The sequence below is a fragment of the Epinephelus lanceolatus genome, chromosome 11 (genome assembly GCF_041903045.1).
Source record: "Epinephelus lanceolatus isolate andai-2023 chromosome 11, ASM4190304v1, whole genome shotgun sequence".
NCBI lineage: Eukaryota > Metazoa > Chordata > Actinopteri > Perciformes > Serranidae > Epinephelus > Epinephelus lanceolatus.
In genome coordinates this window covers 5,362,634-5,376,318 of record NC_135744.1, presented here as the reverse complement: position 1 = coordinate 5,376,318, position 13,685 = coordinate 5,362,634, and the positions used below count along the sequence as shown (strand labels likewise).

The following is a 13,685-nucleotide window of genomic DNA, read 5'->3' as shown; positions in this document are numbered from 1 at the left end:
AAGGCCAAACAAAACCATTGTTTTTATGCCCTCTAATAGGTGTATATATATATATATATATATATATATATATATATATATATATATAAAAACCCTATCACATACTATGGCACAAAATCTTATCCTCCGCTATGTATAGTTGTTATTTTTTTTTTAAATTGAATTTGTTTTTGGCATAACTATAGTTCTTTCTGAACAGGATTTGAAACCCTCTACACTATCTAAAGTAGAAGATTTGGAGGAGATGTAAAAAAACAGACACAAATTGTAGGAAATGGACAAGATTTTGCTCCAGTGCAAACTGTTATGAGATATGAAAAGCCAAAGGCAGAGCAGTTTATTGGAGCAATTAAATGACTTTATGAAGAATAAGCAAAAGTAATTGAATTGCCACTTTTCATTGTGCCTTTTCATGGTTTGTCATAAGTGTGTGAAATGCAAATGTACATTAAACCCCTGCGTGATTCACTGCTGCTGCTGTTCAATAAGAAATCAGATATAGTGAACATCTATAGAATTCTTTCAGTAGGCCAAGTAAAGTGGTTCAGGGCTGTGTTTTCTGTTTCTGTCAGTCCCGATCATTCCCGACAGAGCAGAGAGGATGAGTAGAATGTGACAGAATTATCATTCTGAAAGATAAATAAATGAATTATCTTAATGTATGGATGCGTAACAGACTAGAAGAAGTTCATATAAGAAAGGAAAACTAGAAAAATCATTATAAGAAAAGCTAGTGGAACACAATAATGGCTAAAGAGGCGGAAAAGGCTAGTTTGTTCTGCTGGCTGATCCTGGTAGTTGTATGGTCTCGTGTCCTGTGCTCTGAGGTATACTTGGTAGGAAGTGAGAACACCCATATTTGTGAGGCGAGTTTCTCAGCAGATAAGAGACGTTGCTGGCGGAGAGGATCTGGTGGAAAGTGCTGTAAACAGAGACCCGCAGGGCTTTAATGGGGGGATTGGCTCAGCACAAGAAACATGATCTAAGTCTGTAAAAGCCTTTCAAATTAAAAATGGTAACATTGGAGTGTGAAAACTGGAATTTTTTTGATAAATTGGGATAAATTGAAGCTGGTAATCATGTATTGCCTCTTTTTGAATTCATCTTTTTGCACTGGAGTAAAACTTTGGAAAATTGTGGCAGCTATTGTTTTAATTTGAACCACTGAAGGTCTAAACACATTTTCAAAGGGAATACTACTTGATTTAAGCATACACAGATTATCCATGTGCATTTGGGCATCCCAATCACTAGTAAAAAAAATAATCAAAACTTGCCTTGGAACTAGAACTGCAATCTGTGATGTCATTCCAATATACCATATAATCTGTACTTTATGTAGGTTCTTGATCTGATTCTTCCAGGTACATAGAGGTCACCACAGATTGAACATGGCAGAATGCTTACTAATGCGGACTGAACTGACTGAAGGACGTAGCTACAGAATGTATCAAATCTGAATGCTGAAATTTAGTGCTATTCCCCTTTATAGACATTAAATTGCAAACATCTTTGTTTTTTTCCCATCTGGTATGTAGCTTGTGTTATTTTGGAATGAGGGTGTATTGCATGGTTGTGACCTTGTCCTCAAGGGCTTTTAGAGGAGGGTTGCATGGTCTAGGTCTATGCTGTCCATGCTGGCCAAAATAGCCTTCTGATCCTCACGGGGTGGGCGGCGGTACAGCAGAGCAGAAAAGCGAGTATATGGGTCATGGAGGATGGGCCGTTTCTTCTTCTTGCGGAGGTAGAGAGCTTCTTCGGGCTGGAGTACCTGAGAGGTGTAGGCCTGCTGGGTCTGAGAGGTGGAGACACCTGTCGGAGGAGAGATGAAAGGCAGGTCACTGCCACCTGAACTCCTGGCAACATCATGGTGACAACAAAGCTCCAGGAAGTCACTGTCCCAACCATGAAAGTTCTAGCAATAAATCCCTGTAAAACCATTACCAAGACCTTTTTACATTTCTGTTTGTGTACGGATTAAACAAACGAGAAGATACAGTATGTGAAAAGAACATGTTGGCCAGGTTAGCTGTTTCTCCCTGCTTTCTGTTTTTAAGGGTCTAACATCTTTCCAACTGGAGCCTGACCGTCATATTGGACTGCCAATACTAGTGGCCAATATTGGCGAACATGATTATCATGATTTATCATTAATCATGTTGATTATCATTCTGAAATTTTGGCATTTCTAACCTCTATTATGCACAAATAGAATATTTGCATTATAAATTACACAGTTCATGTAAGAATAAAAGGTCTGTGTCTCTTCAATTAGTCCAGCTGGCTGTGTTAACCACAAGATATTAGATAAAGGATATAAGCAGATGGTTTTCAAAGTATCTTTAACTGCTCCCCTTTAAAGGGAAAATACAGCTTCACTCAAGAAATGAAAGACCTCACTCATGCACATAAACGACAATTACCAATATAAACCACCATGTTCTGAAGAGACACATTATAAACACTAAAAACTAAACTAACACTACACTAAAGTCATCAATTTGCATTCTGGAGCATAAAACAGAACACTCAACAAACTACTCACTAGACATTAGTCCAGCACTGGACAGGCATGATGGGATATGAGGGCGGTCTTATTGCTACAAGACTCTGCACAGCAGATGAGATGGTGGAGCAGAGTGGTGTCTTCAGGGTTAGCTGCAAACTACTTTGTGAAATTCATTGCTCGAAAGTTAATAAACAATGACTCCTTCTTTTCACTTTTCAAAACTCCAATATAACTGGTGTCCCTTATAAATTATAAAGTAAATACCACTAAACTGTGAGGGAAATGTCTCCATCCTTTGATTGAAGTGGCTGTGGCTGAGAAGGTAGAGCGGGTCGTTCTCCAATCAGAAGATTGGCAGTTCAATCCCTTGCTCCTCAGACCTCATTTTGAAATATTCTTAAGCAAGACACTGAACCCTAAATTGCTCCCCATGGCTGCTGGTAGCCTCAGCCACCAGTGTGTAAATGGGTGAGTGTGACATGTAGTGTAAAAAAAGTGCTTTAAGTGGTCGGAAGACTAGAAAAAGCACAATACAAGTACAGTCCATTTACCATTAGTCTTTTGGGTTACTGGGAAAACAAAATTGAATAGATAGTCCCTGACACTGACTGATACATTTTAGCCGAGGACATCTAGCCAAACACAAGAATTCATAATTTTTACTGTATAACTTTAGAAGTATTCCAAAGTAAAAGTCCCACATTTCTACCTTGAAATTAATTCAAATCTGAAACTTGAGGTGCAATAAAGAAAAACATTGCTCTACAGTTCCTGACAATACTTGAAATATTCAAGTACAGTAAATCTCACACTACCCCATATTAAAAATCAAGCATCTTTGCTGTCTCAAAGTTTGTTAAACTGCATTACAAATCTTTGTTTCTAGTATAAATATATATATACTAATATTGGCCGATACATCGGTATTGGAATTTTTTTTACTCCTAATATGGGTATTGGCATCGGCCCCAAAAGTCCAAATATCATTCGGGCTCTATTTCCAACCCACTTTAGTCATACTCATGTCCCCATTATGAAAGTGGGCTGCAAGATGTCAAGGCCCCATGGCTGGCCGCCAGCAGCAGAAGCAGAAAGTCAGGTGCTGGCTCAGAGAGGCATCTTATAGCTGGGTGCCCTGTGAGTTGGCACAGCTTGAATTCATCAGTGGCTTTGAACACTACCCTTGTAAAAAAAACACTGAGGAACCCTACCCCCTCTCATCCCTCTTCTTGGAGGCAGGACGTTTTGTTTTGATGCCCCTCCACCTCCTTTATGTATCTATGGCTTAGTCCATGTGGACACAGATATTTTTGAAAATGCAGTTAATTTACTTAATTTCTCCTTCATTCTCAAAACATTCCTGTCCATACAAGCACTCTCATAAAATAAAATCATAACCGTAAGCCCAAAGCCACACAAAGAAGAAGAGAGTAGAAAGAAAAAGAAAACTACAATTACTGCCTTCGGGTTGTATGTCTCCTTGAACCAGTAAAGTTGCAGTTGCAGTTTACATCCTTGTCTGTCCATGTAGCCATGACAGTTGACTATGCTTCAAATAGGATATGAATGTTGCTGCAAAGAAGCTACATATTTTAAAACATGAATGCTTCGCATACATCTTCAACCTGGCAGCACAGAAGATCTACACAATCAGCAGTTTCCAGGAGGACACCCGAAATTACTGTCACCAAGTCAGTGTCTGACCAAATGTTTTCCCATCTGTTCCTGAGATATGACATTGAATAATGGCCAGAAAAGTGTTTTATTCAGAACATTATAATGTCACAGTTAAGTTGACTTTTGACCTTTTGTATATAAAATGTCATCACTTCATTATTTTTCCAATTAGACATTTGTGTGAAGTTTTGTCATAATTATCACATGGATTCTTGAGTTATGGCCAAAAACATATTTTGTGAGGTCACACTGACCTTGACCTTTGAACACAAAATTGAAGTCCGCTCATCCTTCATGGGATGCTTAATAAAATTTTATGAAATTCCCTCAAGGTGTTCATGAGATAACACATTCACGAGAATGAGATGAACGAGGTTACAGTGACCCTTTGACCATTAAAATATCATCAATTAATTATTGAGTCCAAACGGACGTCTCTGCTAAATTTAAAGCAATTCCCACGAGCTGAATTCAAGTTGCTATAGCTGTTAAAAGGAAGTTTTGCAGATTTTTAACTAGGTCTGTCATCACAGTGATTTCAGTGTGTGCAGATAAATGCTATTTGCCTCTCACCTCATGCCACAGTAACTGTCATATTTTGCAGAGACGGACCTATACCCTTCTTCCATTGTCACTCTTGGCCGCGCCAAGTAAAGCCATGCTGCACCAGTTTGTGTTCGCATTGTCAGTTTAGACATGCCTTGCCATTTCAAGCCATGCTGAAGATGGATGTTCTCTGGAGTAGGTCAGAAAAACAAGGCCACCTTTTGTAGCTTCTAACTGAATCTCTGTGGTTCAGTTTCTCCTGCGTCCTGTTTTTACTTTAGATATCTGATTTATTTTATTGTTTCATGTTTGCTATCCACCTTGTTAGAAGTTGTATGAAGTTGCTGCTAAAAAACTCAACATTTCCTTATTTAGCTGCTTCACAATAAAAGTTTATACATAACAAAAAACTAAGAGAATTTTATTGTGAAGAACCTATAGGAAATGAAATGCGTTATTACTGAATTTGTGGAACTTTGTTAGCAGCTTCTTCTCAATATTGGCAGTCTAATCATATGGCAGGGACAAAAGTGAAATCAGAAACAGCCACAGTTAGATGTTAGAAAAGCTGCAGACAACAGGCTCTAACTGCACCTCTGCAAACAGCTCACCTCCAACAGGTAAACTTGCTGCTGTAGATAAACATATGCAGCAAAAATAACAGGGGACTTCAGCCATGGATCAGCCCCTTATTAAAGCCATTAGTCAAGACAAGACATCATCAGTTTAAGACACCTTCAAGAAGGTAGCTCTGTTGTAATAGAAATGCAAATCCCTGCTATGCTGGGCTGATGGCCCAAACCAAGCCAGGCCATAACCATCGAAAAGGGGTACTACACTACTACCTTTGGAGTGTCAAAGCAGTGGGGAGTGAGGTGGGGTGAGGAGTACATTCCTAGGTGCACTAGGTAACTAGCAGCAGCAGTCACTTTCAATGGTATTGTATTAATGCTACTTTTTGTATTAATGCTGGTTGTGATTATGTTCTTTACTGCACCTGGATTCGTGAATAATGACATTTTGTTCACTGTATGCTGCTGTATATAGAGTATGACAACAATAAATTGAATTATACAATAGTTAGTTACAACCAAGCATGATTGGACAGGAGGCTGTCCATGAGTTCTGATATACAGTATAATAGCACTGGGGACTTTTAACTATGCATGTATCATCCCGCTTTACAGGTGTCCTGAGCCATTAATTATGTTAATCATTAATTAGCCAACATTAAGGGTCATTGTAAAAAAATTTGCACCACAAAATCAAACATGTTACCACGAACAATCAAGTTAAATTATGAATGGTCAGAAAATGACAAAGACACAGAAAGAAGCCTCAATACTGTAAATTTCCAGGTACACTCATATGACAACAGAAGACGACGCAACGTACTGAATAAGCTTTTTTGTTTACTGGTCGCAAAATAAATGGAAACACACAGATGTAGCCTACATGATACAAAGTAGCTGGTGTTTTGGCTATATCGTGATACGCAATATATGTACATCTCTATTTTGAAATTTCCTCGAAACTACACTACACTACTGAAATACTAAACTACTTAACAAACTACAATTACAATAAAGTTGAATAAAAGTAGCTACAAAACTTTAAGTACTGTTAAAATAAAATTAAATAAAGTATGTTATAATCAAATTAAATAAATTACAGTTATAATAAAGTCAAATAAAGTGTTAACGTACTGTTATAATAAAATTAAAGTACTATTATGATAAAGTTAAAAAAAAGTCCTATTATAATAAAATAAAATTAAGTACTGTTAAAATCAAATCAAATAAAGTACTATATAATAAAATTGAATAAATGTTATAAAAGGTTTTAATAAAGTGAAATGAAGTACTTGAAGACAACAGCAGATAAAGCGCTCATGTGGGTTGCAGTATCATGGTATCCAGGAAGGTGCTCTTTGGTCAGGAAGTGCAGTACATCTTGAAAAAACAAAATCCAAGGCAACTCTTCTCTGGTGCAAAAGTTAAAAGGCCTTTATTAAATGGCTAGTTCATGATGAACATTAAAGTCAACTGAATCAAGTGAACTTTAATGTTCATCATAAACTAGCCATTTAATAAAGGCCTTTTAACTTTTGCACCAGAGAAGAGTTGCCTTGGTTTTGTTTTTCAAGATGAAATGAAGTACTGTTGTAATAAAAGTCAATAAAAGACTGTTACCGTAGAGTTACAGTACCGGTGTAATTAAGTTAAATAAAGTACTGGTAGTACTTGGTTTCACAAACCAATTTGGAATCACAGGATAAACATCACATCACATCACATTATTTAAATGTGGACTAACTGCTATACCCTTCTTTGGCAAATGACTGAAAAAGGCTTTTCACTTCCAACCTTTCTGCAAGTGTTGTGTGCAAATCCGTTCCACAGTTTTTGTCATGTGCTGCTTTCTCACTCTGCCAGTAGAGGTATTACTACAACCCAAATAAACGTGATGCATCCTTTGTACAGCAATAAAAAATTTACATCTTTGAGAAGCAAAAAGCCTGGTACCAGTGTTCATAATGAAACAAGTGTAAAAAAAAAAAAAATAAATAAATAAACAATGTGTAAAAAGTGAGAACAGAAGAACAAGGTTCACACCTGCTTTCTTTCTGGTCTTGGAGTTATTGTTGTTCATCATCATCTTCTTGGCCTTTTTAATACGTTGGTATCTCAGTGCATCAATCCTCTCAGACCCCGAAAGGGCACTCGGCGCACCTCGACGTTTTCTGGATAAAGAGCAGAGAGAGGGGAAAACGGGTAACTCCAGGCCAAACATACTCAGTGGACTGTGTTTCTGCACTACGGAGTGCAGCAGAACCAGAAACCCACACAATCTCAAAACAGCACTGCTCGTGCTAAGCAAGAGGTGCAGCACATTACCAAAGGATCAATGTGAGACACCTAAAGAGCTGTACTCTGAAATCCAGCAAAAGTTGTTGTTTTTTTTTTTCTCCAAAAGTTTGAAGAACAATCTCATGAATTCTACTCTTACCAAAACCGTGTGCATCATACGGATTTACTGTCAGTTACGTTCAGGTTAGTAATAATAAAGTTTTACTAATTTAGTTCATAAATCCAGATGGTATATTCAATTGTGCACCTTAAAATTTAATTACCCTTTAGGGACATCTGAGATATTTTGCTCAAATTGATCCAAACAATCTTTATCCAAAGGAAAGCAAAGTATTACACGACTCCTGAAACCATCTGTTTACCTCATGGTGCAGGTTAGAACAATAACATTTTTGAGAGGATATGTTTAAAAAGACTTGCACTGTTGGTTTCAGAGGAAAATTCTCCCAAAATAGAAGAAAAGAATACTTTGAACCAAATATAAGCAAGGCTTCTCAATTGATGATACATTTGCAGACTGTATCATACTTTTTAAAAATGAAGCTATCCCACTCTGAAAATAACAGATGCAAATGTTTCCTTGGTGTGTAGTGTATATTTGTCAGCTGCTCATGATTGCATCTACAGACCTCCCTCCCATTCATGGAGGCACTTATGGCCACAGCCCACAGATTTCTGCCACAAACACACACTCGGTTCTCTCAAGGCACAGAAAATAATTAGCATTACAGAGAGGCCATCTTCCCACCGTGGCTGCAGAGAGAAACCGAAGGTCGTTAGTAGAGGGGGAGAATCACAGCTGAGCAACAAAGCATCATCAATATGTATTCATAGACATGGATACTGTCTACAATGGGCTTCACCATGCTGACAGGGGGAGAGATGGCGGGAGGGGAAAATGACTACTCGGGAACAGTCACATAATGAAAAATAAGCCAAAGAAAAGCGAAGCACTAGGACAACAAATGTAACAAGAATTTATCCATATAATTGTATCTTTTTTTGATACGGAGGAGCAATATTTAGCGATGGCATGCATGGCAGTTTGCACATGGAACACGACTTTAAAGGGGAATACATTCAAAAGCACTTCATTGGGCAGATCACTCAAACATAAGAGGGTCCTCAAGCCCCCTGTGTGTTCCCCCTCTGCAAGCCCTTGACAATCTATTTGTTCCTTATGATAAAAAGAAGTGCGTAAGCTGTTTTGGTAGGACACTTGCTTCACATGGCAGTGAGAACTGTTCTGCAGTCCAAACTTACAAGTGCAATTGTATACTTACAGCGGATGGTTAAAGTAGTGCTCTATACAGATGCTTAATGCAAGGGATTAAGGCCATGTGTCCACCAGGAATCTGCTTTTAGTTACTGGGGCTAAAGAGATGCTTGTGCGACGTGCAGGTCATGGCTCCTGCTATTGCTCTGTTGCTGTTCAAAACCTGCTTAGAATCTGACGCATTTTTGATAAAAGCTGGAATATGTTTTAACTTGTTTAAACTGGTGCACTGAGAACTTTACACATGCTAAGCTTTCATCACTGCCAGGAACATGCAACAGCATTTCTGCTTCATTGTTAATGCAAAACAAAACAAAACAAAATAAAAAAAGCCGTGAATGATGGCTTCCAGTGGACACACAGCTTAAGTTGACGTCATAACGCCAATCTTACAAAATATTTACTGGATATTGGGGTCCAAAATATTTTCAATTGGTGTCATACAATACAAGCATCTGTAAAATAGAAATGGCAGAATGTGTCACGCTTGAGGAGAATGCTAAGAGTGTTTTAGGAAGTGATCATCTGACAATAAAGAATGTCTATGAGAACGTCAACATAGACCACCTTTTAATAAAAACACAGTAAGCCACACCTTGTATTAATATATATTAGGAGTGTAAAGATTCATCGATTACATCGATGCATCGATTTATTTTCCTACATTCTAACTGCAGCGATAGAGCCTTGGCAAGTTGTCCCTCACTGATGACGATATCGCTGTGAAATCGATTTACAATGTCAAAAATCGATTATATCGATTACTAAGCATTTGTGCGTTGTATTTAAGCACGACGTTATATACATGTATTTTTTATCACTTCTAATCGTAAAGTTGCTCGATTCGCTTCACTCTCCCTGAGTGTGACATCATCGGCATGTGCCGGTAGTGCCGACTCAAAACAAAATGAAGCATGGCTAACAGCAAAGAGGAGGCGGACGAGCTGGAGATTTTCAAGCCGAATTTGAAGTTGAGTGTGTGGAAACACTTTGGTTTCTGCAAAAAAGGAGGTGTTCTGGACAAGTCGGTGGCTGTCTGTCGAATGTGTACTGACTGAGTAAAATGACAGAGAAGAAGCAGGGAAAACTACTGTCCATTCAACCTGATAGGTAAGGTTGCACTTTATTTTTGTATATTATTGTATTCCTTTTATACTGAGTAAAATGACAGAAGTAGCAGGGAAACCTACTGTCCATTCAACCTAACAGACTGCACTTTATTTTTGTGTATTATTGTACTCCTCTTATACTGATTGAAAATCACAAGAGAAGTAGCAGGGAAACCTACTGTTCAGCTGTAATTCAGCCTGGAGGAATGTTGATCACACTTTTTGATCAGCAGGTTCTGAACTTGTGATAATTATAGTATTTAATAAAAGGTGAATGTTTTTGCCATTAATCGTTGTGTTTACTTATTTATATCCAAAATTAATTAATCCCTGAATCTCTTTTAAGAACTGCACTGTCCACAGTATTCAGGTATGTATTTCACAGTCACACTGGTTCAGTTTTTGGCAAAACAAAAAAAGTTACTGAATCGATTTCTAGCCCTTGAATCGAATCGAATCGTATCGTTCTAGATGAGCCAAATATCGTTCTTGAATCGAATCGGAACCATGGAAAATGATATGAATTGAATCGTTGTAAAAATGAATCGTTACACCCCTAATATATATAGTACAGAAAAATACAAGACACCAACATAAAGTGGTGACCATACCTGGTGAGATGATCATATTGGTTTTTTATAATGAAAACTCAACAATCCCTGGATGTAACTCTAGTTCTATAACTATGTATGTGACCATGTTATGGACTTTGCTATTATTTATTCTTTTTTTAAATAAAGGAAGTACCATAAAACTTCAATAAAAAGCCTAGTCCCAATTAAATGCCCGGTCCTTTTTACAAGTCCGGAGAGGCTAAACATTTTGACAAATAAACACCTATCTCAATTAGACGCCTGATCTGGTTGCCAAGCATTTCTTTTTTATATAAGTTCTTCGTATGTACAAAATCAGGTTGTCTACTCACTAATGTTAACTGCTTAGATCATGCATACAAAAATAAATGTTTAAAGCCTTGTCAATATGGAGATGCTACACATTGTTAGCTTGGTTGGATTCTCCACAATTCAATTGTTCAGTTCATTTTACTGAAGTCATAAGCACCAAAGAATATAGTAATTCATTCAGATTTACCAGCATAACAAACCAGAGAGACGACAAGAGAGACAAACAAGAGAGTGGTGACTCTGTACCTCTGAAGCTTTCATAGTGTCAGAATATGTGTCCATTCCTTAATTAGTTATTCATATTACATTAGTCCGTAAGGGACCACTGATCAAAAGACTCAAAAGGCATTATCATCAAAAATAATCCAAGTTGTGAATATTGTTTTAACAGGACAGAGTGGTGTTGTGTTTGTGTGCTGGGTGACATAATCCTCAGGTGCCGGGTTGTAACTCTCTCTAAAGTGCTGTCTCTCTGAGCTAGATAAACTGAATGATTCATAACTGATATGTTATTTGAAGCCTAATTTTTATACAAGTTGTGTTCATACTAGTTTAAACAAATAATGTAATTGTAGTCCCCATTTTTGCTGAGCAACAGTTTTTGTGAAAGGAATTAAAGACCTGTCCCATGCCTGCCCCAAATATATCCCTGTTGAGTTCAGTGATTTAAGCAAATAACCCAACCCCTGGGCTACTAATTGAAGTTTTATAGTAATTAGTGTTACAGCATGCTTTATTATTTGAATTATTCTTTGCTGGCCTCTATAAGGGCCAAGGGGGCGGATGAAACTGGTCCTCTAAATCCCCACTAGACTCATCTTTAGTCTGAGAGGGGGGAGGGGGGCAGATTACATGAAGCAGCAAGATATCAGTTTCACATCTTGCTGGATGTTGCCTGATCTATTCAAAGATGTGCACCCAGTTCTCTCACACTTCATAATAAAGGCCAGAGACATCCCGAGAATGCACTGGCCTCATTGTAATCCTTAACAATCTCCTTGGCAATCAGTTCAGTCTTGTAGTGGCTGAGACAGGTGAGGAGGCCTGCCAAGAAGGCTAGGCTAGAGCTGCGCCCTTAGCAGCATTAGCATATAACAAATCCAACAGGACTGAGCAGCAATTCATTCCTCTCTGAGGAAAATGGCCGAATGGGAGAGACAGCTTACCACTGGGCTACAGGGAAGATGATGGAAGGATGGACTGACTGTATTCTCAACATTTGCAATTATTCTTTTAAATGCCAGGCCTTGACAATGCAATTGGTATCAAAAGCCATTGCTAAGAGATACACAGTTAGCAATGCATTCTGTTCTTTCTTGGTGTAGTAAAACATGGGGACGTATAACCCAGGCCTCGTACTTGATGTCCTGAACCGAGATGGCAGTGGAGCAAAAAGAGCAGGTCTTATCCATGATGATATCTTGCAATGAGTTGGATTGTGACAGTCATGTTTGCTGAAGACTTCTTTATTTTGCATTGATTCTAGATTAACTGAGGCAAACATTATTCTTCACACTCAACTATGGCATACCTAACTGGGTGTAGAGTGCATTGGTCTGTCTCCAGGGTGCAGAGGCAAAGCCTCATTGGGTAAATCAATAGAGAAGTCAGTAGTGGGCTGAGCTTGTACAAAGTACCATCAACCTACAGCACACTGTCAAAACTATCAAATTATGGGAGACCTTTTTAGGGGCTTGTGTCTATATTGACAATCATTTAACTTTTAGTTGAATTCAAACCCATGGCATATAGGACACAACTTAAGTGTGATTTAATTTCTAGATCAAAGGTGTAGAAAAGAAAAGCTTGTAACCATCTAATTGGAGTATAGTCCAATTTGGCCATGCACAGATGAGTTCTTTGGCTTTTATATCAAATACTATACTGAAATTATGAATGCAGTTTGCTGAACTAATCTGAAGAATAGTAAACCAAATAACCAATAAATACTTGAATAAATATTTAAATCGATATAATGCTGATAAGAGAACTATTGTCTTGCCTTTGTGTAGACCTAAGGTAGAATTATCTGGGGTGAGGTATTTATACTAAGAGTTTTGCATGTGGATGTGGTCAGTTAGCAAACCACTCAAGCATGAAATCATGTTGGTGATACATCTCTGGCCTAATCTATCAGCTAACAGATGGCATATGCATATCAGAATGCATAATGTACTGAAGACTGCAGAACTTAAAATGCATAGCCACTTTAAGAAAAAGGAAAAAGGAAAGAACTGAAAAGAACTACACGTATTGACTGAAGGAAGGAACAAATCAAACAAAGACTCAAAGTCTTGTATTCCCCTTTAAAGGACGAGGTGATCAAAAAAGTCCCACCTGCTAACCCCCCCCTTTCAGACATGGATCCAACCCTTACCTATTGCGGTGTAGAGGACCTGGTCACAACAACGCTGCCCAGATAGCTGAGATCAATCAAAAACAAAGCAGGTAAGACTCCAGGAGCCATCAAGAACCACCACACTGCCCCTAATTCATAATGATGGAGACATTGCAGTACATGAGAAGCGGACAGGCCCTGTGACACACTTTGCCCAACAACCTTTCCTTGGTAGTCAGACCTGGGGGTGTCCTGGGGATAATTCAAAGGGGTTGGGGAGAGGAGGGTTACAGAAAGGTAAGGGGAAGTAGGGTAGGAAGAAATCTGAGAGGTAAGGGAGAATTGGTCATGCAGTCAGGTTACTAAGGCCGAGGATGGGCCGCAGGGCCTGCCAAGATGAACTCTTCTTAAAGCATCCCTCTGCATGATTAAGGCATCTTCAAAGGCTTGGAGCT

At 38.4% G+C, this 13,685-nt stretch overlaps 1 protein-coding gene across 3 annotated transcripts in view; it reads right to left on the bottom strand.

Annotated features, from left to right (window-relative positions):
* Positions 1–900: 900 nt before the first annotated feature.
* igsf9bb (immunoglobulin superfamily, member 9Bb) overlaps positions 901–13,685 on the bottom strand; it is a 277,518-nt gene continuing 264,733 nt past the window's right edge. For 2 of the 3 annotated variants that reach the window (XM_033650284.2, XM_033650293.2), the window contains exons 19-20: positions 7,348–7,475; positions 1,489–1,812 (exon numbers count right to left, since the gene is read on the bottom strand). In XM_033650284.2, the coding sequence (XP_033506175.1) occupies positions 1,598–1,812; positions 7,348–7,475 (343 nt within the window). In that variant the 3' untranslated portion in view covers positions 1,489–1,597. Of the gene's footprint in view, positions 1,813–7,347; positions 7,476–13,269; positions 13,316–13,685 lie in introns of all 3 variants that reach the window. The other variant, XR_013492299.1, reaches the window with a different exon arrangement.